The sequence below is a fragment of the Scyliorhinus canicula genome, chromosome 24, assembly GCF_902713615.1.
Source record: "Scyliorhinus canicula chromosome 24, sScyCan1.1, whole genome shotgun sequence".
NCBI lineage: Eukaryota > Metazoa > Chordata > Chondrichthyes > Carcharhiniformes > Scyliorhinidae > Scyliorhinus > Scyliorhinus canicula.
The window spans coordinates 12,578,873-12,604,647 of NC_052169.1; the positions used below are offsets into that span (position 1 = coordinate 12,578,873).

The window sequence follows — 25,775 nt, forward strand, 5'->3', positions numbered from 1 at the left end:
TCAATGGCTTATCAGTTATAAAAATAAGCTGTCATTCAGCATTGTATGGAGCTCAGCAAAGCAAGCCGATTGGCCAGATTGATTCCCAGAGGCAGGACTGGTCCCTAATCAATTAATGAGTAGTATTTGCTACCAAGATAAATGACAAAGTTCAATAAGATACAACCATGGGCCGTCTGGGCGAACCCTTGGAACTTCAATGCTTATTAAACCCTGTGTTCTAGTTGCATGCTATTGTTCTCTTTACCACGCATTCCCGCAAGAAAGTGGCCCTTTCTGAGCTACAGAGCCTAAGCACAGTGAGCATGTTGGTATTATGGCCTTGGGTTGATTGGTAATCAGCTGCTCAAGCTGGAAGGTGTGGCCGTTGAGAATAATTTTGACTTCATTCAGCTTTGACTTGTCGGCATTTTTAACAATAATTTCTGGTTGTGAACCTTTGGGTTGCCTATCTCAGCATGTTGTGGATAACGTTGAGCATGATAATAGATTATTGGTCTCTCCAGGGAATCAAGGGATGATGGGGGTGGTGAATGGGAAAGTGGAGTTGAGGTGAAGTATCAGCCATTACCATATCGAATTGTGGGGCAGGCTCGAGGGGCCGAGTGGTCCACCTCAGCCCCCATTTCCTGTTTTTACGATAGCGACCTGTTTACTGTTCCTGACTTGCAGACTCTTAAAGCTATCTGTACCATCCCATATAGATCTTCAACCAGGTTCATTGGAAGGCAATGAGGATATAGGACCGTACTGATGCCCTCTTTAATGCAACCTGTTTGAGACTCGTCAGGGTCGAACTTGACCAACAATTTTCAATTATACGAAGCCTAGAAACGCAGTTGAAAACCCCAAGATGCTTCCAAGCAGAACGCTCAACCAAATTTTGACACCGATTGCTCAGGTTGCCAGCCTTTCCCACCAGCGGGATCTTCCTGTCTCCCCCCCCCCCCCCCCCCGGCCCCCCCCCCCCCCCAACACCTCCCGCCACGTCAGTTCCCCAGCAGCGGGGGATGTGAACCACACAAAACACTTTCGACAACGGCGTGACGGAAAATCCTGCTGGAGCCCAATGGCAGGCCGCCTCATCTATCGGAAAACAGGCCGCAGTGCGCCGGAAAATCCAGCCCTGAGTCTTATAAGGATATATTAGGATGGGGCGGGGAATGGGGGGGGGGGGGGGGGGGGGGGGGGAGTTCGGGAGATGTAAGTTTTAATGAGCATCCTAAAGAAGAGAGAGATGAGGAGATGAAAAGTTTTAAGGAAGGAATTCTAGAGCTTAGGAACAAGGTAACCAGTAACCTTGCCGTCCTTTCATTTCTCAGGCCAACAAAGTAAATTGAGGATGCACGAGAAACCAGGATTTAAAAATGGCAGGAGTCCTCGGAGAGTTGAAGATCTCGAGGCCGTTACAGAGATCGGAAAGGGTGAGGCCTTGAAGCGATCTGAGCACAATGCAGGTCAGCAGGCAAATCAAATCTTGGAACGCCCAGTTGTGTAACCGTTGGTAGCGCGCATCCGAACCACAACGGAGAGGCGGGAGCTCTTGAAGACTGAAAACAACATTCAGAGACAAACAAGTGCACTGCAAGGCTGAGATCTTGCTTACCAGATCATATTCCTTGGGAACCTTCAGCATCAACGCTTTTTCTCCATTATTGGTGGATTGAATAATATCAGTGAAGCCCCCGTTACACAGGTTGATGTTTCGGATAAGAGCCCGTTTGCTGTCCATGACTTTAATGCACTTCTCGGTGTCAAAGATAACGGTGACAGGCCGGAGTGGCTCTTTGGGTCCTTGCCACTCAGAAACTAAATGTAATGTGAGAACATACATCAGGTGAGGAAGATTACAGACGATAACAGAAGATCCCCTTAACAATGTCAACGTCGAGATTATGGAACATGGAATCGTGTCCCAAAATAAGTGAGGATAGAGTATTCCTTTCCATGTACTTGTGAGTTATTGGGTAGCTGGGGGGGGGGGGGGGATTTAGTGAATTGGGGAAGAGTAAGCAAGGAGGAACATAATCCCAGTGAAGATGCCTCCCAGTTAAGATGCCTCCCAGTGAAGATGCCTCCCGGTTTTTCTGTCAACGCAAATTAATGGACAACCAGAAAAGCTTTGTTGGAACATAAGAATGTTTTAGGGTCATACACTCCTAGCCTGCCCCCTTTTCCTATATTTACTCAAGATGCAGGGCCCACCTTCAAAATGCCTAAAAACAGTAACCTATTTTGGTGAAAGTTTAGTAGTTTAAGGTTTATAATACATAAGGGTTGGGAAATGCAGTCCTTTCATTTCTCAGGCCAAGTCAATGTCTCTTCAGGTCTTTCTGCTGACATGAATGTTTTCAAGTGAAGGGAACATGGTTTTCAGTGGTGGGTGCTGACACATGTCATCTGTAACTTGGCAATGCCATTCAACATGAAAAATGCAAGAGGTTCTCCACAGAGCTATGTTGAAGAAAACAGTAGAGTTTTGTTAATGTGTAACTCATGGTCAATATTTACTCAGTCTTACATTTATTTACAGGGTCAAATATTATACGCCTGAGCCTCCGAACCCAACCACCCCACTGAATCAATAGGCCTTAATTTATATGCTCTCAAATGAAATTCCAACGAATGCCCACCACCTCGCACAAATGCCAAAGTCCTGAAACACTTATTGGATGACAAGTTTGAATGATCCGCGGAAAATATGACATATATGGGCCGGAATACTCAGGCCGTACGCTGACGGCGGCATTCTCTGGCCCCGCCGGCAGCACATCCCCCGCCCACAGGTTTCCCGACAACGTGGCGTGCTTTCAGTTCGCACCCATCTGGCATCTCAAAACGTTTGCAATATTTCGGGGAACTGCCTCCATTAAATGGAACGCAGGACTTCGGTGAGGGGGAAGGCCATTCAGCCCTTCGAGCCTGCTCCGCCATTCAATAAGAGCATGGCTGATCAGTTTGATTCCTCTTTCCTGCCTGCCCGCTCCACAGCCGTTGACCCCTCGTCCACCAGAAAACGCTGTCCAGCTCTGCCTCGAATAAATTCAAAAGTGGGGTGAAACCGGTCATCCATGATTAGCAACGAGAAGGTCTAGTCAGCAATCAAAGTTGCAACTCTACCACATAAAATATTTTATTTTGCAATTTTATAAGTAATACCTCGGATTTTATTTTCCGAATCTGTTGATGACTTCACAAAAACTTTCTTTTTCCGCAACTTATTACTTTCATTCTTTTGAACAGCAGCTACAGAGAAAGCCAGTAACAATGCCGCTGGTGATAAAAAACATAATTTATTATGTTGTATTAAAGCAGAGATCAATACTAATTGCATAGTTATTGAGTATTTCAGTGTGGTACGGTAGCGGACTTTAATTCGGGATTCACTTGTGCTCCTATACACAGGCAGGAGACAGAAAATGTGGTTGTTGGGTTTGGAGGTGCATGCTTGTCACGGTAGCACAGTGGTCAGCACGGTTGCTTCACAGCTCCAGGGACCCAGGTTCGATTCCCGGCTTGGGGCACTGTCTGTGCGGAGTCTACACCTTCTCCTCCTGTCTGGGTTGGTTTCCTCCCACAGTCCAAAGATGTGCAGGTTAGGTGGATTGGCCGTGATAAATTTCCCTTGGTGTCCAATAAAAAGGTTAGGTGTCGTTACTGGGTTGCGGGGATAGAGTGGCAGCGTGGGCCAAAGTATGGTGCTCTTTCCAAGAGCCAGTGCAGACTCGATGGGCCGAATAGCCTCCTTCTGCACTGTAAATTCTGTGTTCTATGTCAAATATATCTCTGTAAGCAAAAGCTCAAAATGTGTAAAGGTTGGCTTCAGTCCCACTCTTCAGCTCCTGGTTTTCTGGATTAGAACTATGAATTGTAAAGTTCTTTTCGAATCCAATGCGACCTAAGTTGGACTGTTCCGAATCTAGACAGACTTATTGGCTGGGATTCTCCGGCCATTGGGATTCCCAGTTCCCGCTGGCAATGCACCCGCACGACCCGGGGTTTCCAGGTGCCGTGGGGTGACTTCAGCGGGAGTAGAGAATCGTGGCGCTACCGGGAAACGCGACTGGGGCAATGGAGAATCACGCCCAATAGCTCAAAACTTAAGGGGTAGCATTGAATGTGGAACAGGTGAGGCACCTGGAATTACTATAATTATAAAATTGTGAATCAAACCTGTTGGGGCCAAACATCCAAAAAGCGAAGTTCTGAATTCACACGCACTGTGTTGAGATTCAGAATTCTTCATTACAAAGTACAGGTTTAGCCCGATGTTGCGAGAACCCGGAACGCATTCAAGGCACCACAGAGTGTAAAATGAATCAGGAGATGGATGCGAGACTTTGGGACGAAGTTGTCTTCTGGTCTGCCACCTCTGGAACTCTCATTCAAATCTCGACAGAATGATGGGATGGTTTGCTCTTGTGCCAGCTGGCAGCAACATTCTCTGCCTTCATAATGGAGGGAAAGTCATCGGTGAGACAGGTGTTCCTGGGACACTACCCTAAGGAACTCCTGCAGCGATGTCCCAGCACTTAGGGTCTTGGCAGCCGAAGGCATGGCCACCAACGGTGGAACGATTAAAATCTGGGATTTGCTGAATTATGGGAGCGCAGATACTTGGGAATGTTGTAGAGCTGGAGGAAATTGCAGAGATGTGGGGGGTGGGGGGAAGCAAGGGATCTGAATGCAAGGATGAGAATTTTAAAATCGAGGCGATGCTCGACTGAAAGATGGAGTAGGTCAGCGAGCACCGGGGTGACAGGGAGCGGAACTTGGTGCGAGTAAGGACAGGGCCAGTAGAGTTTTGCATCATCTCAAGTTCATGGAGGGCTGAAGATAGGATACCTGCTAGGTGTGTGTTTGATTGTTCAAGTCTGGTGGTAGCAAATGAGGGTTTGAGGAGGAGACGAGGTGAGGTGAGGTGGAGTTACGGAGATGGAAATACACAGTTCTGATGGCGTTGTCGCTGGACTCAGGGTCAAATGTGACTCCAAGGTCGTAAACAGTCTGGTTCAGCTTCAGACAGCTGCTAGGGAGAGTGCTAGAGTTGGTGGCAAGGTCTGAAGCCAATGACTTTGCTCTTTCCAATACATGGTCAGAAAAAGTTTCTGCTCATCCAGCATTGGATGCAGTAATCAGAGCTCACAATCTACAATGAACATACATGGCGTGTCCACTTCTCTGTCATATAAAGATATTGGGCTGGATTCTCTGTAGCCCGATGATGAAATCGTCTGTGGCGATCGGGCGGAGAAAGGATTTTTGCGACAAAATTGGGGCCGGCGCCGGGTTGACTCCAGTCCGCCATGCTCTGCCCCCTCCAAACTAGCATCATCGTGACACACGCTGCGCTCCATTTCAATGGCGTTGGATGTCTTCGGCCAGCCCACACACGATGCGCCGTCCCCGATGGGTGGAATTCCCGACGGTGCGGGCCACGGGTGGTCCCAATCCTGCGGGGACCCGGCGTGAAGGCTGCGGGAATGTGTCCAGCACCGCCACACTCGGCAGTGAATCCATGCCGCTGGCCGGGGGGGAGGGGGCTTCTTCCTGGGCTGAGGCACTGGGGGGGTGTCCAGAGGGGTGGGCTATGGGCTCGCAGTTGGTGGGCTGGGGTCACGCATGGCTGACGCCATTTGGTACGGCACGACCGGTGCAGGTCGTCAGCCGTGCTCATGCACGTCCCGGGATACGGCCATTCTCCGGCCGTTTTCGGCACGTGCGCCGGGGGTTTCAGTCGGCGCCGGTGCTAACCCCTCACCGGTACCACTGGAAACGGTGAGGGTTTCACGCCTATTTTTCGGTGGTAAAAGACCACACATGCTCCGCTGGCATCAGCACTTAGCCTCCCAAACGAATAATCCAGCCCCACATGTACAAACCTAAGGGGAAGCAACAAAGTGCCACAATAAGGATTCCAAAGCCTGCTCCGCTGCCTTCAAAATAATGCATTGTGCTGACTTTTACACAGGGCTCCAGGTCAGTGTCATCCAACTGCTTGGGTTGAACACATGGGTCACCTGCAGGCATAAAAAATAAGAATGAGTAAGGGAATTGCGATGAAACACTTCTTAAACATACCAACGCAGGAATTGCTTTGATTTTTCAAAATATTCAGACGGACGAGCGTGAGGATCACTTTTCTAAATGTTATCTGTTGAGAGTATCAAAATAAAAATAAAACGGTTACACAATCGAATAGTTGGAGAATTTCTTGGTAAATGAACTCTGCATTCATGTGTATTCTTGCATCTTAAAGATTAGAGTACTGATGATATGACACAATGTCTGGACTTGTTTTTCTTTGAAACATTGGACATGACGATATGCAAATAGAAAATGTTATTTTTATTCTTTCACGAGAAGTGGGCAGTGCTGGCCAGGCCAGCATTTTATTGCCCATCCCTAATTTCCCGTGAAGAGGAGGTGGTGAGCTGAATTCTTGAACCGCTGCACTTCATGAGGTGTAGGTACACCCGCTGTGCTGTTAGGGAGGGAGATCCAGGCTTTTCGCCCAGCGACAGTGAAGGAACATCGACATTGATACAGGGATATGTAGAGGGACAGTGAGGATTGAGGAAGCGGGGGGGGGGGGCTGCAGAAGGACTTTAACAGGCTAGGAGAGTGGGCAAAGAAGTGGCAGGTGGAATACAATGTGGAAAAGTGTGAGGTCATGCACTTTGGAAGGAGGAATGGAGGCATAGACTATTTTCTAAATGGGGAAGTGCTGAGGAAATCAGAAGTACAAAGTGACTTGGGAGTCCTTGTTCAAGATTCTCTCAAGGTTAACGTGCAGGTTCAGTCGGCAGCTCGGAAGGCAAATGCAATGTTGGCATTCATGTCAAGAGGGCTAGAGTACAAGAGCAGGGATGTACTTCTGAGGCTGGAAGGGCTCTGGTCTGACCCCATTTGGAGTACTGTGAGAAGTTTTGTGCCCTGTATCTAAGGAAGGATGTGCTGGTCTTGGAAAGGGTCCAGAGGAGGTTCACAAGAATGATCCCTAGAATGAAGAACTTGTCGTAAGAGGAATGGTTCAGGATTCTGGGTCTGTATTCATTGGAGTTGAGAAGGATAAGGGGGGATCTTATTGAAACTTACAGGATACTACGAGACCTGGATAGGGGAATGTGGAGAGGATGTTTCCAGTCGTAGGAAAAACCAGTACCAGAGGATACAATCTAACTCTAAAGGGACGATCCTTTGAAACATAGATGAGGTGGAATTTCTTTAACCAGAGAGTGGTGAATCTGTGGAACTCTTTGCCGCAGAAAGCTGTGGAGGCCAAATCACGGAGTGTCTTTAAGACAAAGATGGATAGTTTCTTGATTAATAAGGGGATCAGGGGTAATGGGGAGAAGGCAGGAGAATGGGGATGAGAAAAATATCAGCCATGATTGAATGGCGGAGTTGACATGATGGGCTGAGTGGCCTAATTCTGCTCCTATATCTTATGGTCTTATGTTTCCAAGTTAGGATGGTGTGTATTTTGGAAGGGTATGTATTACAGAGGGGAACTTGCAGATAGAGGGGTTCCCAGGCACCTGCATCCTTCTAAGTGGTAGAGGTCACACATTTGGAAGGTGTTGTCAAAGGTGCCTTGGTTAGTTGCTGCAGCACATTGTGTCGAGTGCACACGTGGCTGCCATTGTGCATCGGTGGTGGATGTTACTTACACCCGGGGAGATGGTGGAAGAATCAATTCATACAGCTCTTTCAGGTTCAAGCTGGTTTATTGTAAATCACGTCCTCACAACTACTAACCCACAAGACACTCTTCAGCCAAAGTGTTCCAAATATCTGTATTTATAGGATAATCAATGTCACGTGTTTAACTATCCGTTCCCTTAACAAGGTATTTGGTGCACACAATGATTAACAGGACATTGACAGATTCCCGCTATTCCTTGAATTTCGAAGGAAAATAAATCAAAGAACATTCTTTTGAATCGAAACAGAAATAAATTAACCCACATTTGCATACCTATGAATCCCACAATTCCTTCACCAAATATACATAAGCCATTGTGAAAGAAACAGAAATTATTTCCCCCTCATCATTTTAACATAAAATGCCTTCTCCCCATGACCCTTGCACATTCTTCCTTTTTGCATAACAATCTCATTCCCTTTTGAAAGCCTGGTTCGAACCTGCCTCCACCAGTGCTCTGGGGCAGCGCATCCCAGATCCTAAACACTTGCTACATGGAAATGTTTTTCCGCATGTCGCCATTGCTTCTTTTGCCAATTACCTTAAATCGGTGCCTCCTCATTCTCGGTGGGAACAGTTCTTACTTACCTACTCTTGTCTAGACCCCCTCCTGATTTTGAGTCTCTCTATTGAATCGCCTTTCAGCTTGTCTTCTCCAACAGAAACAATTCCAATCTCCCTGGAATCAATCTCGCGAATCTCTTCATTTTGTCCAATGCATTCACATCTTTCTGAATGTATGGCACGTATAAATGGTTGCAATAGTCCGTTTGAGGCCAAACTATTGTTTTCTGCAAGATAACAGCCTCCTCACTGGGGGCCTCCTTACCCTTGTGCACTATGCCCCTGTCAACAAAGCCGAGGGAGCTAGAAAGCTTCATTAAGCATGCTTTTAACTTATCCAGACACCAATAGTGACTTAGTTACGTATATATACAGGCCAGCACAGTAGCACAAGTGACTAGCACTGTGTCTTCACAGCACCAGAGTCCCAGGTTCGATTCCCCGCTGGCACACTTTCTGTGCATAGTCTGCACGTTCTCCCCGTGTCTACGTGGGTTTCCTCCGGGTGCTCCGGTTTCCTCCCACAGTCCAAAGATTAGGTGGATTAGCCATGATAAATTGCCCTAAGTGTCCAAAAGGTTAGGTGTTATTGGTTACTGGGATCGGGTGGAAGAGAGAGCTTAAGTGGGTTGGTGCAGACTTGATGGGCCGAATGGCCTCCTTCTGCACTGTATGTTCTATATCCTGGTCTCTCTGCCCCTGTACGCCTTTCGAATGGCACCTTTTACTTTATATTGACCCTCCGTGTTCTTCCTACCAGAATGCATCACTGCTCTGCATTGACGTTCATCTTCCATTTGTCCCCAAACTTGCCTATTTCCTTATTTTTTATAAATGTAGAGTATCCAATTATCTTTTTTCCAATTAAGGGGCAATTTAGCGTGTCCAATCCACCTAACCTGCTCATCTTTGGGTTGTGGGGATGAAACCCACACAGACACGGGGAGAATATATGCAAACTCCACACGGACAGTGACCCGGGGCCGGGATTCGAAAACGGGTCCTCAGTGCCTTAGGCAGCAGTGCTAACCAACATGCCACGTGCCACCCCTTGCCTATGTCCTTTTGAAGTTCTGTGCTATCCTCACAGTTCGCAATGCTTCCAAATCTTGTACCATCCACAAATGTTTAAATTCTGCCACGCACACCAAGGTCTAGGTCGTATCTGGAAGAGCAAGAGTGCCAACACTGACCCCTAGGGAACTCCACTACAAACATGGAAAATCCGGGCATGACCCAGGAATTTAATTCGGATTCTGGATTTTCAAGTGCACATCTCTGTCGTCTCCTGTAACATTTATCAAAATCCATGACATGTTTTTCCATGGACTGATGCTCTGATTTCCTAAACCCATCGAAGATTACCAGGTTTCGTCTGCTTCAAGTAACTCGTCCTCTTTGTTAAATGTATCCAAAAATTGTTACAGAAGGTTCAGCTGATCTGAACCCCTTGCCCAGACAGTGCAGCACTCCCTCAGGTCTGCATCCGGTTCACTGTCCGACTGGAGTTTATGCTCAGTCCCCTGACAGATCATCCACTTTTCACTCTCAAAATACTTTACTCCTGATCTTACGTTTGGCTGGTAACGATAATGCGAATTTCATACACTGCTTCTTTCAGGCTTACGGAAGTGACCCACGTCCACATTTCAACTTCAGCTTTCCATCGCTGACATGGTTCAGAGTCAGAAAATAACAGCTGGACAGTCACAAACTTGCAATCCTGCACCGTACTTCCGCCACTCCGTGACTTGCATTGTCAGCAACAGCACATTTGCTTTTCCTCAGAGGATTGAGACAAAAGGTTTCATATACAGTAGTCAATCATCAAGCTTAAAGTTCATCCTCCACTATCATTGAAATTAAATGAAAATCGCTTATTGTCATAAGTAGGTTTCAAACAATGTTATTGTGAAAAGCCCCGAGTCGCCACGTTCCGGCGCCTGTTCAGGGAGGCTGGTACAGGAATTGAACCGTGCTGCTGGCCTGCCTTGGTCTGCTTTAAAAGCCAGCTATTTAGCCCAGTGTGCTAAACCAGCCCCTTTGTTACTTACAACCAGGGCCCAAGGTTGAAGAAGCAATCCAGACTGGTCTTTCAGGTTCAGGTTTATTGTAAGACACTCCCTCGCAGCTACTAATTCACAAGAATCACTCACACCAAGGTGTTCCAGCTGTCTGCAGTGATAGGATAATCTTTTCTTTTTATAAATTTAGAGTAGCCAATTCTTTTTTTTCCAATTAAGGGGCAATTTAGTGTGGCCAATCCACCTACCCTGACACGGAGAGAATGGGCAAACTCCACATGAGCAGTGACCCAGGGCCGGGATTGAACCTGGGTCCTCAGCGCCGCGAGTCTGTAGTGCTAACCACTGCGCCGCCACTCAGCCCTTGATAGGATAATCAATGTCACGCGTTTTACTTGCGATTGCCATATACAGTGATTAATGGTACACGGACAGCAGAGGGGCCGAATGTTCAAGATGGTGGATGGGGTGCCAATTAAGCGGCGTGCTTTGTCCTGGGTGGTGCGAGCTCATTGAGTGTTGTTGGAGCTGCACATTTCCAGACAACTGAAGAGGAAATGTTGCCATTTCTGGGACTAACCTAGACTTCGCAACAGATCATAGGATTTGCAGTGCAGAAGGAGGCCATTTGGCCCATTGAGTCTGCACCAGCTCTTGGAAAGTACACCCTACCCAAGCCCACACCTCCACCCTATCCCCATCACCCAACAACCCCACCCAACACTAAGGGAAATTTTGGACACTAAGTGCAACTTAGTATGGCCAAGTCACCTAACCTGCACATCTTTGGACTGTGGGAGGAAACCGGAGCACCCGGAGGAAACTCACGCAGACACGGGGAGAACATGCAGACCCCACACAGAAAGTGACCCAAGCCGGGAATGCAACCTGGGGCCCTGGAGCTGTGAAGCAATTGTGCTAACCACTATGCTACCGTGCTGCCCATCTCAGTTTTGCCTTTCTATTTAAAAGACTCCAGAGTCTAACTATTGTTAGATATTTAAATTAACATTATTGCTGAAGGACTGCTTTGCTTCGGCGCATGCTGCTTACCGTCCTTCAAGTAGAAAACGTCACGCTGAATATGCTGAGGCTCTGCATTTGTTGTCACCAGTAACACATCAGCATATTTGGTATTCCAAATATCTTCAAGTTCACTTGGTGTGAAAAGTCTAGAGGAGATGCAATTTATAGGTTATCAGCCAGTCAATGAGCACTCCTTTTAATTGTCACTGAGATTGTGCTTCCAGTCCTACACCTACACTTTTATTTTTTACCAGCCCCCTGTTTAAGACCCCCTCCTCCAATTGATGCCAGATGTATGGATAGATATGCCTGGTAATAGGATCTGTTCATAATTGCGTCTGTTATGCAGAGTGTAAATGTTCAAGCTGTGCATGTAGCCAAATCTCTCAGTTACAGCAAATGCTCCCTAATTCAACCACTGGCTCTCAAGCAAAAATGCTATTCCTTGAAAGTAGCGTGTGGATTATAATAGGCATTAAATATAGTAAAAAGCTCTTGTCAAAGAAAAATACACAGTAGCCTACGGGGAACGAATTAATGTGTCACTTGTCAAAAGCACTCGTCAAAATGTCACATTCTGTACTTTATCAATGTATTCCTTCAAGGGCTGGAGTGCGAAAGACTGTTTACTGATTTTTTTTAAAAGACCAACATCAACCAGGCAGAAACTCCTTTCTCGAGTTCAAGATTAGGCTGCTGGATTGTTGGGGAGTAAGGTGATTCCTGAGGAGAGTGTCAGAATTAACATCCTTATCTAGATTTTCCACCACCTTTAAAGACAGCGGCACCAGAGGGCACCCTGATGACCACGTCGTTTTCTTTAAAAACAGCTCAACTGGAGCAATGTCAATAGTCCTCCCAGACTGCAGCTTTCTCTCCAGAGTGGGCTATAGGAAAATTTGTCACGACTTACTAACAGCCCTCACTAATTTCCAAGCGGGAAGAATAAACAAACGTGGCCGCTGCTCACCCATTCTTGGTATTTTCGAACCAGAATCTATCTCCGTCCCGTAAGCGTTCAAACTGGTCTCTGATGAGGGTGGGGAAGAGTCGCTCGGAGTCGCCACCACTTTCTAGAAAGCCTCCAACCAGCATCTCCAGTTTGGAAATATCGTTCTTGTACAGTGCTGCCAACTGGTTGAAGAGCTGGGGTACAGGAGAGACAATACATCAGTCAAGGAAGATCAGCAAAATGATTCATTTGTTACATACCCAAGAGTCTGAATATATGAATGCTATTTACGTAGGAACCTAAAATGCCACGGGATCTCCTAAAATGCCATGGGATCTCCTAAAATGCCATGGGATCTCCCATCAGAGGGAGCAGATGAGGCTTCATTTTAACACCTGATCTGAACTCCCCCGCACCCCCCCTCCACTCCCATAGACAGTGCAGCACTCCCTCAGTACTGCGCCAGATTCAGTGACATCCTGGAGTCTGTGGTCAATTCCCTGGATTGGAACTTAACTCATGGATTTCTGCTTCAGAAGAACCACCATGGAGCTAGAGCTGACACAAATGGAAATAGCTTCCCTCCCTCTGTTCACTCATTCATTTTCTTCATTTTTCTGCTTTGGGGGGCACGATTCTGCTGGTGGTCTGCCTTTTCTGCTGAGGAGCCTTGATGAAGTGGCCTACGGGCATGATGTGGAACAGCATTGCGGGCGTAGACAATAGGAGCTGAAAGCAAAGTAAATCAGGAAGTCTTCGGCCCCAAAATGGCCAAAATTTATAGGAACCACCCCCTAATCTGACATTTCCCACCTTCGCAGGGGCAGAAGGGGGAGTTGGGCCAGGTGTTGGACAAGCACCGTTCGCCGCTGCCTCCAATACGATTTTGGTAGGCCAGGAGTGTGAAACCCAGAGTGTGAAGATTAGACCAGATAAGGAGAGATCTGAACTTGCTGCACTCATTTGGATAGCCAGGTATTCTTTTGGAATTGTAAAGTACCTCTTTGGATAGGGTCCCAGGACCGCTTTGTGAGAAGTAAAGCACCCTTTCGGATTGTTACAAATAAACAGATGATGCACCGTTTATGCACAAACCCAAGTTAAAGGACTGTTCAGTTTCTGAAACTGTCAAGGAAGTGTCAAAGCTGTCAAGGAAGTGTGGAAGCTGTCAAGGAAGTATCCAAGCATGCTGGGTGAGTTGACATCGCGGGGGTAAGGGAAAAAGATGGGAGGGGGGGAGGTGCATGCCACATGTGCTGCCACTAAGTTGGCATGGGTGTACCTGGAACCATGGGAAGGTGGTCAGGAGCTATGAGTTGGCATAGATGGGGCATGGGGTGAGCGTGGGAAAGTGAGAGGAGTGAGAACTTGAAGGATTTTTTTTTTGTTTTATTCTTTTTCAAAATTAATTCAAACATTGTGCCAGAGCATAAAGGCAGATCTTCTGCCCAGCCTGCCCCACACCAGGCAGCCTCCTCACTGGTTCCTGCCACGCACCCCCCCCCCCCCCCCCAACCCCACCCCCCCCCCCCCCCCCCCCCCCCGATTGAAAATCTGATGTACAGGCCTTTTTAGCTTGGGTTAGTCGAGCCGTGAAATTCCCCGACTCTGTGCACCAGACCGCAGGTCGAAAATCTTGGTTAGTGGTGCCAAGGTTCAGTTTTAATAGTTTGTGGAGTATAAAAACAGGGAAATTATGCTAAACATTTCTAAATTACTGTTTAATCCTCAACTTAGTGTCCTGTTCTGGATGTCAAGAATTTGACTGGTGTGTGGAGGAGATTTGCCAAAATAATATCAGTGTGGTGCAGAAAAGAAAGGAGTTGGGATTGTTCTCGTTATAGCAAAGGCAGTTAAGGGGTGATTTAATAGAGGTCTTCAAAATTACGTGGAGTTTTACTACAGTAATTAGGGAAAAACTTTTTCCACTGCTTGTTGTGTTAATAATCAGAAGTCACAACATTGATGAAAGAACCAGAGGGGAGATGGCAACAATCTTTATTTAACACTGAGGGGTGATCATCTGGATTCAACAGCAACTTTCAAGAACAGAGGGCGGCACGGTGGCGCAGTGGTTAGCACGAGGCCAAGGACCTGGGTTCGATCCCGGCCCCCGGGTCTCTGTCCGCGTGGAGTTTGCACATTCTCCACGTGTCTAGCTGGGCCTTCACCCCCCCCCCCCCCACCCACCCCACCCCCCACAACCCAAAGACATGCAGGATCGGTGGATTTGGCCACACTAAATTCCCCCTTAATTTATAAAAACTTTCAAGAACAAATTGAATATGTACTGGAAATGGAAAATATTGCAGGGCGATGGGGAGTGAGGGAATGTGGCTAATTTAACAGCTCTTTCAAAGGGCTAGCATAGGCACAATGGGCTGAATGGCCTTCATGAGGCAACATTTGATGATAGCAGAGGCAAAGGAGGATGATGCATTTGTTATTTTGAGATCCTAGGAAAGGTGGAATTGCCCCGTGCACTTCAAATTGATGTAGTGGTGGAATATTTTGGACAATTATTGCATTAAGAGGCAGATTTAAGTGGGCATTAAGTGGACATTAAGTGGGCAGCACAGTAGCACAGTGGTTACCACTGTGGCTTCACAGCACCAGGGTCCCAGGTTCAATTCCTGGTTTGGGTTACTGTCTGTGCGGAGTCTGTATGTTCTCCCTGTGTCTGCATGGGTTTCCTCCGGGTGCTCCAGTTTCCTTCCACAAGTCCCAAAAGACATGCTATTAGGTAACTTGAACATTCTGAATTCTCCCTCCGTGTACCTGAACAGGTGCCGGAATGTAGGGGCGAGTAGGGGCTTTTCACAGTAACTAATGTAATTTCACAGTGTTAATGTAAGGCTACTTGTGATAATAATAAAGATTATTATTATAAATCACTGGTGCTTTTGACTCTGTGGAGAATTGTATTTTAAAACAGGCACATTGCTTTACATTAAGCAACGTTTATTCTTTTCAAGACAGGGGACAGCAGTAATCTAACCTCTGGATTCTCACTGTGGAGGCGTGTGTCGATATTTGACCAGTTTGTAATCGGCCGGAGATCAAACAGTCGACGAGCTTGGTTGTAACTTTGAAGACCACTGTCTCTCCCACTCTGGATATCGAGAGCAACCAAGTCTGATCTTGTAAACCTCAGAGGTCCATACATGTAATCTGTAATAGGTAAATACCTCAATTAGCAAGACTACATACTATTTTAAAAAGCCAAATAACAAGAGAAGAACAGTAGTTTCCACACCAATACAACAGTGCAAAAAAAGAATGAAAACTGGTCAGATTTTAATATTGATGAATAAAGAGATACGCTGTCGAAGCTTTTCATCTTGCACTTAGCAGGACAGAGGCAACAATGTCAGATTTCAGAAGATTTCAGAAGAAACAGCATATGCACTGCATGAGAAAAAGGCGCTGAATGGTTGATTAGTTGCTTCTGATTGGCTGAGATGTTGCCATGGAGAATATACCAGGGCACTGTTGTCACCAGGTTGGCACTGCCAATTTGACACTGCCTGTGTGTGAGGGGGAAGGACTCAGTCAAAACACCTGGTCTTTCTAGGAAGGATTTCAGAACAGAGGAAACCCCAGCAGAAATAAACTGCAGTTAGAAACAGCATCTGCTCAAAAGGGGAAGCACTTCAGAGTTTATGGACTATGAAGAGAGATAAAAGCAAACAAAGCCCATACTTCCTTTGAAATAGCCTATACCTGTCAATCAAGAGGCTGCCAAAAGGCAATGGACTGTGAAATTGAATGTACATAATGCAGTTCAAAGATTTTAGGTTTCTCAGTATGCCCAAAGGCTTGAAAACGTTAAAGGGGAATGGAATTGAATGTGAAAAAAACACTTCAAAGGTTTATAACACATCAAAAGCAAGACCTTTACCTTCATCTGACAGAGCATTGATATTGACATGCTGGAAGAGACAAAGGTTTGAAGGCTACAGAAGGAAGACTTTTACCTTCATCCAACAGATCATTTAAATTGACTTTCTAGAAGAGAGTTTAATAGTTTTCAAGGCTATAGAGGAAAGCCTTGCCACAAGGCCCCCATTCCCGGGAAAGACCCTCGGCCTGAGCCGCTAAAGCCAGCCCAAGACCCCCACCTCTGCACCCTGGAGGTAAATATAGAGAGGGTACTCACCTCCTTGTTCCACAGTGTCCCTGGTGCCTGGTCCCCACTTTTAGGGTCCAGTCATAAATCACGCCCGGGTCAATTCTCGCTTGTGGGCGGTGGGGGGGGGGGGGGGATGTGGGGTGGGGGGAGGTGAATACCAGGATTAAACTTTAATCTCGTTGAAGAGATTAAAATAAATGGAAATGAGCTGTGATCGGGTTCTGGGCAGCATCCTGATCACGTCAGCTGGAACGGCTGAGAGAACTGATTTGAGCGCGGCGCAAATCCCATTTTGGGGCTCTCCCGCAATTCTCCCAACATAGCGGGATTTGCTTTGGGCACAATGTGGTCGGGGAATTGCCCTCATTTGTGTCCGATTTAAGCAGACAGCATTTTCAGTCATTATAACCCATTTCTTTCCACTTGATACAGCTTGACCGCGGGTGCGTGAAGCTTAAATATTTTGAAGTAACATAGAACCTTTATCGTTCAACGCTAAATAATGCTTGCATCACGCAACATTTAAAAAGCATTATAGGGCTTTCTGGGGTATCTGTTTAATGCGCTTTGTACCAGGAAGGAGAGCACCTCAGTGAACCACCAATTGCCGCAGCAGCCAGTTGCTGTTGCAGTTAACACACATTCTGTTTACTGACACACAAATATGACTAAAATAGGTAGGTCCAATTTGCATGTCCCAAGGGATTCCATGCACATCTTTAACTTGCTTTCGGCCCTCAAAGGGCCCCAGTTAATTTCTGGCATCTCTCGAATTAAACCCGTCAACTTTCTTTAAACCCTGATTCAAAGATTTTTACCTCTTAGATCTGACACCACAATATTGTCCTCCCGTTCTGCAATTTGAGAAGCCATCCCCAGAATCACGTCATCTATGTCCTGTGGTCCTTTGAAATTCGGATTCTAGCAGCAAGAAAATAACAAAGCTTGCAAGTAAATGGGTGAGAAATATCAACCAGTAACGATTATGTGCCGCAAATAAATATCCTTGAAGTAGATTAACAGTTGTAAGAACGTGTATTGATTGTATTTTGATTTACACATCAGCAAAAAGTGCCGCAAACTTTTATTACTGCTCTGATCTTGCCCTTCATAATATTAACCTAAAATGAGAGGGTGACATTGGTATTTATTTTCAGGATGTGGGCTTTGCTGGTAAGGCCATCACTCTATAATGCCCATCCCTAATTGCCCTTTAGAGGATGCTGGTGGCAGCCAAGAGGTGGCAAATATTTCAGAGGGAAGTTGAGAGTCAACAACATTGCTGTGGGCCTTTTTAAAGATTATTCCACGGGATGTGGGCGTCGCTGGCAAGGCCAGAGTTATTATTCACCTAGTTGCCCAGGAAAAGATGCTAGTGAGTCTCGCACTGCTGGGACTATACAGCACAGGAACAGGCCCTTCGACCCTCCAAGAAACTATAGTTCACCACAGTGAAGGATGTGAACGCATTGGAGAGAGTGCAGAAGAGGTAGTGGTTCCAGGGATGAGAAACTTCAGTGATGAGGATAGATTGGAGAGGTTGGGACTGTTCTCCTGGGAGAGAAGACAACCAAGAGGGGGGGGTCGATCGATATGTTTTAAATCATGAAGGGGCTGGACAGAGTAGACGGGAAGAAACTGCTCCCCGCTCGTAAAAGGATCATGAACGAGGGGGCACAGGTTTAAAGTGCTTTGCAAAAGAAGAAACTTTGTTGAGAGAGTTTCGGGTCGGGGACGCACGGCCTGGAAGTGTGAGGGAGGAGGGTTCAATCGAGGCATTCAAGAGGGCATTGGATGATCACTTGAATAGAAACAATGTGCCGGGGTACTGGGGAAATCACAGGGGAATGGCACTAAGTCACGGTGCTCGCTTGGAGAGCCGGTGCAGACACGATGGGCCGATGGCTTCCTTCTGGGCCGTAACATTTCTGCGATACGCAGCTGCCGGCCAATCAGATTGGCAGACAGCTCTCTGAGGTGGGACATTGGCCCTCTCGACAATTAATTCTGCTTCCATTTCGTAAAATGGCCGTCCGGCCGTCGGCCTTTGTGGGGGCGGGCAATCCACTACCCAGTTTTTAGTCTGGGTGGGGGAAGGGGGTGTGGGTGGGAAAAATGGCATGCAGTAAAATCCAGCTCTTGGTGACGAATGCTAACCCACCATTTGCCATCCTAATTGCTTGCTGCACCTGAATGTAACTTTCGGCCATTCATGTACGAGGACACCCAGGTCCCTCCACGTGCAAACACTTTCCAGTATCTCAACCTTCAAAATGATCTGTTTTCTATTTTTAAATCTCTCAGACCAAATTAGATAGCGCCTGCCACATGGTATTCCATCTGCATCGGGATACGTTTTCTCTTTCTGTTACCATTCCTCCGATAAGCAGGTTTATTAATCTCCAGTTCACAACTTGCTATGATGTGTATTTAAAGTCACGCCATTTCAATTTCCCATTCTGTCCTGTGACCATTACATCATCGTACCTCTCTGCTCCAGAAGTTATTACACACTCGAAAAGCTCGATCTTCTCTGTTAACATTCATAACATTTTGAAACTGGCACTCTTTGGTCCTGGAAGAGCCAAATAGGAGATAGTATTGGCATTTCACTCAATTTCAGAACAGTTTATGCATTTCACTTGCATCCAGTTGCGAAGCAATTAGAATTTAGGAATTTCTCGATGCAGAAATAAAACACGGTCCGAGCGAGTTCGTCTTATTATTCTGGCAACACATCGTTCAGTGTTAATGGGGTTCATTACTAGTCAAATCAAGCAATCTCTATCAACTGGTTTACAACATCCCCACACATGAGAAATGTCAAAAAGCGTTTCATAGATTATCGGCATGGTGGCACACTGGTTCGCACTGCTGCCACGCAGCATCGGGGACCTGGGTTCGATTCCGGCTTTGGGGGACTGTGAGTATGTCATTTGCACGCTCTCCCTGTGTCTGCGTGGGATTTCTCCAGGCGCTCCGGTTTCCTCCCACAGTCCAAAGATGTGTAGGTTAGGTGGTTTGGCCAGGATAAATTGTCCCTTCGTGTCCAAGGGTGAGGCGAGGTTGTGGGAATGGGGTGGGGGAGTGAGTCTAGGTTCAGGTGCTTTTTCAGAGGGTCAGTGTTGACTCAATGGGCTGAATGGCCTCCTTCTGCACTGTAGGGATTCTATAATTCTGTGAATTGATCTTGAAGTTGAGTTACTGGTGTTATTTAGAGAAATGTAGACACATTGGGTGGGATTTTCCATGCCTGCCCGAGTGCGCATTGTTTGTCCCGCCATTGTCCACGACTCATATTGAATAGGGGGCCTGAATGGAAAACGCGCAGTCGAGGCCGCGCATCGCCCCATTTTGTACAGTGGGGAGCTTCGCTCGCCAGAACTCCCCATTGTAGCGAGAGATCGGGGCGCCATTTTTAAATGGGTCCTGATCTCCGAGGCCCCCAAAATGATCCCCAACAGCCTGAACACAGTATAGGAGAGTCCCTGCCCCCCCCCGCCCCCTCGCAGCCACCACCAGACCCCCCCCCCCACGCTACATCCATGCCAGGCAACCCAGGTCCGATCATTCAGGTGCAAAATATGCCAGCTTGACACATTGGCATTGCCAACCTGGCACCCTGGCAGTGCCCGGGCCAGCTGGCAATGCCACCTGGGCACCTTGGCAGTGCCAGGCTAACACCCAGGTGGCACTGTCCAGGTGCCAGGCTGGCACTGCCAGGGTGACCAGGTGGCACCAGCATTGCCAGGGCACTGCCCTGCCCAAAGGGCATGCAGCTGGGGGCCTCTGATCCCTTGGGAGACCCCCATGAGTGCCGTTCCTATTGGTCCCTCTCTGTGGGGATCATTACCAAACGGCGCTCGCCCGAGGCCTCTGAGGTGAAGGGGTTGAATGCCAAAGTCTCAGGTTCCTCGGGAATCTGAACATTAGAATGAGGCTTACTGCCTCACTCTAATACGCAGATTTGCCAAAAATGATCCCGCCCCCCATTGCGAGTGGGATTCATATCGCAACGCTTGCCGGGTTGATCCTTGGAGCTGGGAGGGCAGGAGGTGGGGGGGGAGGGGATTGCTTTTCGGGTACAGCATGGCCGTTGGATCGCACCCTTTATCTACCATGCCCTTATACTACACACTGAATTAAAGATTCCAGCAAAGCAATAGAAGCCAAGCGAGCACACTGGGTCACCCATAAAAATGCAGAGAAATATTAAGCCAGCGTAATCCTCGTCTCTACCTCCTGTAGATGCCTGGTGGAACCAGGGAGTTGATTATTCTAATAGCCGCCGACTGAAATTCAGGTGAGATACCCGGATCTACTTGTTTCTGGTAGCCTGAAAAAAAAACAGAAAGCCAGTAGGAAATGCGACTTTCATCACTTTCAGGAAACGTTTGTGAGTTGCTTGTTTTAACTTGCCACAATGGAGTTGCTGTGAAAGCATAAACCACACTGACCTCCATATGTGCTCACATTCTGTCCAATGAAGGCCGGCAGCCACTCGTAAAGTATGATGCGCTGCAAGGGTAAGAAAACAGTGTCAGCCGAGATTTCCTCAGTGTGAAAATGCGACGTGCTCGATCCCACCGTTGACTATATACGTGTCTAATTGGCACTTAATACAGCTTGCCTTCCTCAAAGGGGGTCTCTTGTCAGCTCTCCAAACAGCAAGGCCCCCGTCACCTGGATCAAGTTCCAGCCCATTATTCTGATACATTTAACCAGTAATGAGCCTTTCAATTTAATCTAGCATGTAAGGGAAGAATGATTGGGCCAGTTTCTCACTCCTGTATTAACTGAACCTGTTTTCAAATGTGAATAAAATATAGTTTGGAAACCAGCAAAGAACCTATTTTAAAGAAGTCCAAGTTATGCAGCCCTGGAGTAACCTAATTTATCTCAAAATCACCATGAGGAATACTTTGTGGCAGTTAACTGTGCTCTGCTGCATTCTCCAAGGCAATACCTGTAGCTATCAGAGTCCGTTGCCAACTAATCAGCACTCTCTTCTCATACAGTATAAATTGTTGTTCCCTTTACTGTTGGTTTATCTTGAGCAGCTACCCTGATGAGTGCAAGATGAAAAGCTGCAACAGTACGTACTTTGCAGGGTTTTTGTAACATCAGTAAAAATTCTTTCCAAACAAGCCAAGTCACAATCTTCAACCAAGTAGGAATGTTGGGCCCTCATTATGCATATTCACTTGCGATTGAATACAACGATAGTCCAAAGATATGCAGATTAGGTGGATTGGCCAGGCTAAATTGCCCCTTCATGTCCAAAGATGTTAGGAGGGTTTGGTGGGCTATGTGGTTATGGCAAGGAAGTGGGCCTTGATGGAGTGCTCTTTTGGCAGGCCAGTGTAGAGTCGACGGGCTGAATGGCCTCCTTCTGCACTGTAGTAATTCAGTGGTTTCTATGGATAGTGATCAATTTGGCAAACAGCACAAATGACCTTTATCTGTGACGGAGCTCTGAGGAAAACACCAGAGTTCCTGGAAGTTTCATCGGAATCTGATGAAAGGTCATCTCGACCTGAAATGATGGCTGGGGTTTTCGAATCCCGACTGCGACAGGAATTCCTGTGGGCAGGATGGAAAATTCAGTGGACCAGCCAGAGGTCTGTTGACGTTGGGTGTGAATTCCCAATCCCATGGTGGGTGGGGACCAGAAAATCCCGGCCACTGGAAGCGATTCACCGGTAAAATTTCGAAGTTAATTTGTGGTGGGATTTTCAGGGGGTTTCCCGTCGGCTCGGCTGGCGAGTTCCCAGCCGCTATTCAATGACACTTAGTCACTTCTTGGAGCCCTGGGGAGTTTGTCACTGATTTAGAAATGGAACATACAGTGCAGAAGGAGGCCATTCAGCCCATCGAGTCTGCACCGACCGACTTAAGCCCTCACTTCCACCCTTCCCTCGTACCCCAATAACCCCTCCTAACCTTTTTTGGTTATTAAGGGCAATTTATCATGGCCAATCCACCTAACCTGCACGTCTTTGGACTGTAGGAGGAAACCGGAGCACCTGGAGGAAACCCACGCAGACATGAGGAGAACGTGCAGATTCCGCAGACAGTGGAAACCCACGCAGACATGGGGAGAACATGCAGATTCCGCACAGACAGTGACCCAGCAGGGAATCGAACCTGGGACCCTGGCACTGTGAAGCCACAGCATTATCCACTTGTGCTAACGTGCTGCCCACACTTCAAATTTTTTTTTATCCGGAGAATTGACAGAGGCCGGTGGATCCCGGGAAGGTAGTTTGTAAGTAAGTATACGACCTTCTTCCGTAAGCATCATTTGGTCCCGCCTATTTTGGGCGGAGTTCTGACTCTCACGAGGCGCACAGGCTGTTGGTAGGTCTGCTGGAGGGCTCTCCCGCGATACTTTGGACGTGTTGTGCTCCGTCTGAGTGCATTGCAACGGAGAATCGCGCCCATTAACTCTGTTCCTCTCCAGAGATTCTTCTCGAATACTTTCTTTTCATTTTTATTTCAGACTTTCGGCATCTGCAGTAAGTCGTTTTTGTTTCTTTGAGGTAACCCGCGAGTTCAATTCTCCTCACTGGCCTGCCATATTTTTTCAACATTTGATGTTTGTATTATAGAGTATCAGCACCCACATGTTTTTTTTTTAATATTGAGGACGGGATTTTTTGATCCTGAGGCTAAGTGTTGATGCCGTCGCGTTTCTCAACGGCATCAACACGGCCTCAGGAGCAGCGATTCTGACCCCTACAGGGGGCCAGCACGGCACAGGAGCGACTCACGCCGCTCCAGGTGCCGATTGCCAGCGTCAGATGGGCACCGCGGGTCTGTGCCTGCGCAGTGGGACCGGCGACAATGCGCCCATGCGCTGTGCCTCCATCTCCGCGCCAGCCCCGACGCAACATGGTGAAGGGATACAGGGGCCGGCGTGGAACAAAAGAGGTCCCCAGCCCGACGTGCCGTCCCGTCAATCGGTTGGCCCCGTTCGAGAGCCAGGCCACAACGGAGGCCCGCCCCCCCCCCCCCCCCCCCCCCTCCCCAGGCCGCCACCGGATGCATCCACACCGAGGTCCCGCCGGGTAAGAGCAGGTATGAATGGTGCCGGCGGGTCTCGTTTTTTTTGCGTGGCCATCCCAGGCGGAGAATTGCCGGGGGGGGGGGGGGGGGAGCCCGTAGAGCGGTCCCCGACCGGCGCCACACCGACTGCGCCAGTGTCAATGATGCTGATTCTCCGCTCTCCAGGAATCGGCGGACCGGGCCGTGGCGGCGTGCCGCGAGTCGCGCCGGTCCCAACGATTCTCCGGCCCGGCCCCAGGGTGAAAGAATCCCACCCAGGATCTGAAAGGGAGAAAGAATAACAAGTTGTCCAAGTAAAATAATTGGATTGAACACTGGTCCTCACTCCAACTACCAAACAAATAGTAGTAGCACTAACATCGTGATAGTTTTGATATCCTTTCTAAAACAGGGCGTACGTCTCGAGGCAAAGGTGCTCCTCGTTTTATCACTTCGGACATGCACTCTCAGCAAATTATGTACTTACACCCCTGGGATTGTCTGTTATCGGCTTTCATGGGCAGCATGGTAGCACAGTGGTTAGCACTGTGGCTTCACAGCGCCAGTGTCCCAGGTTTGATTCCTGGCTTGGGTTACTGTCTGTGCGGAGTCTGCACCTTCTCCCTGTGTCTGCGTGGGTTAGCTCCGGGTGCTCCGGTTTCCTCCCACAAGTTTACGAAAGGTGTACTTGTTCGGTGAATTGGACATTCTGAATTCTCCCTCTGTGTACCCGGACAGACGACGGAATGTGGCGACTAGGGGCTTTTCACAGTAACTTTATTGCAATGTAAGCCTACTTGTGACAATAAAGATTATGATTATTATTGAATGTCTCTTCTTTAAGTGAATCCTCATGTTTCTACATGTCTCCTTTTTTGAGCTGCCAGGCCCAAAAATGGCATTGGTGACCATGAGCTTCCATTGGATTGGTTCATGATAATACTTGGCAAAGAGCGGCAGCTCCTTCCTCAGGTGAATTAATTCGACCTCAATAGCCAACGGAGTCGATGAAGAATGTTCCCAATCTATCCCAGCAAATGAGCCACAGGAATATAAATGAGCAGCAATTCCGCGATTTGACGTTACCTGGAAGGTGGCAATGACTCGCTTCCGAGCATTCTGGAATAACTCTTCATCGGTCCACGTGGGGTTCTGGGACTTAAGCTGGCCAGCCAGGTAGTTGTGGTATCTGAACCAGATGATACTTTCCGCTTGCAGGAAGGGACTCTCGTTTGCCCTTGCATTTCCAAAATCTTTTAGCGGGTCATGAAAAAAAAAGAACATTGTGAAGATTTGGTGGAATTTATTGTTCACATTTTCAATCAGCATTGCATTTTTCCCTCTCTCAAAGCTTATCTATATTTATGAAAAAGCACATGTTATAAGCGCATGAGCTGCCACAATTCTGTATATGGGTTTCCTCCAGTTTGGAGAAGCAATTGCCAGTAGCCGGTTGGGAAATGCAGGAATTTCTGACCCCTTCCCCACCCTGCCAATCCCACATCCGATCCACCCCCCACTCCATACTCCGGAATTCTCTTCTTAAATCCCTCCCAGCTTGCGGCGTACAGACAAAGAATGGGGCCATTCAGCCCATCGAGTCCACGCCGGCTCGCTGTAGCGTCGTCCCATTTTCCCCACTCTATCCCCAGAGCCCCTGCAAGGCTATTTCCTTCCGCGCAAACAGTTCGTCTTCGCCTACCTCAGTTCAACCTGCCCGAATCTTGTGTACCTCCATAAAATCCTCACTCCCCCTCACCCCAGCCTCTCCAACCTAACGATGAAGCTAATATCCCAAACCTTCCCCCCACCTGTGGTGATATGCATTACTGTAAATACACAAGGGGTTAATGTAAGTACACGTAGACTAGCTAGACACGAGAGGGAGCACCAGAGACAGGACACACAGACATTCAACCAATACGTCAGTAAGATAGGACACAACCAATGGGCAATCATGACACACACAGAGGTGACACTGCCACAGGAGGGCATTACACCAACCCATATAAAAGAATACAGCACACATGGGGCGGAATTCTCCGACCCTCCCGCAGGGTCGGGGAATCGCCCGGGGCCTTCGTAAATCCCGCCACCCAGGAATTGACGGTGTCTTGCCGCTGTCAGGCATCTCCCGCCGACGTGGTTTAAACCACCTCTGGTGCTGGCAGGAGCAGGTGGCGCGAGCAGGCCCCAGGATCCTAGGGGAGTGCGCGGGGTTATCGGACCCCAGGGGCCCACCAATCGGCGGGCAGGCCTGTGCCGTGGGGGGCACTCTTTTTCTCCCGCCACCGCCACGGCCTCCACCATGGCAGAGGCGGA

The 25,775-nt window shown here is 47.8% G+C and overlaps 1 protein-coding gene across 1 annotated transcript in view; it reads right to left on the minus strand.

The window, feature by feature from the left end:
- LOC119956723 (dual oxidase 2-like) overlaps positions 1 to 25,775 on the minus strand; it is a 107,028-nt gene that overhangs the window by 49,766 nt on the left and 31,487 nt on the right. Inside the window, exons 7-17 of the mRNA XM_038784060.1 lie at positions 24,540 to 24,706; positions 20,864 to 20,924; positions 20,646 to 20,742; positions 18,894 to 18,981; positions 17,225 to 17,327; positions 15,273 to 15,445; positions 12,293 to 12,468; positions 11,350 to 11,468; positions 5,883 to 6,020; positions 3,160 to 3,273; positions 1,607 to 1,809 (exon numbers count right to left, since the gene is read on the minus strand). Coding sequence (XP_038639988.1) covers positions 1,607 to 1,809; positions 3,160 to 3,273; positions 5,883 to 6,020; positions 11,350 to 11,468; positions 12,293 to 12,468; positions 15,273 to 15,445; positions 17,225 to 17,327; positions 18,894 to 18,981; positions 20,646 to 20,742; positions 20,864 to 20,924; positions 24,540 to 24,706 — 1,439 coding nt within the window. The remainder of the gene's footprint in view (positions 1 to 1,606; positions 1,810 to 3,159; positions 3,274 to 5,882; positions 6,021 to 11,349; positions 11,469 to 12,292; positions 12,469 to 15,272; positions 15,446 to 17,224; positions 17,328 to 18,893; positions 18,982 to 20,645; positions 20,743 to 20,863; positions 20,925 to 24,539; positions 24,707 to 25,775) is intronic.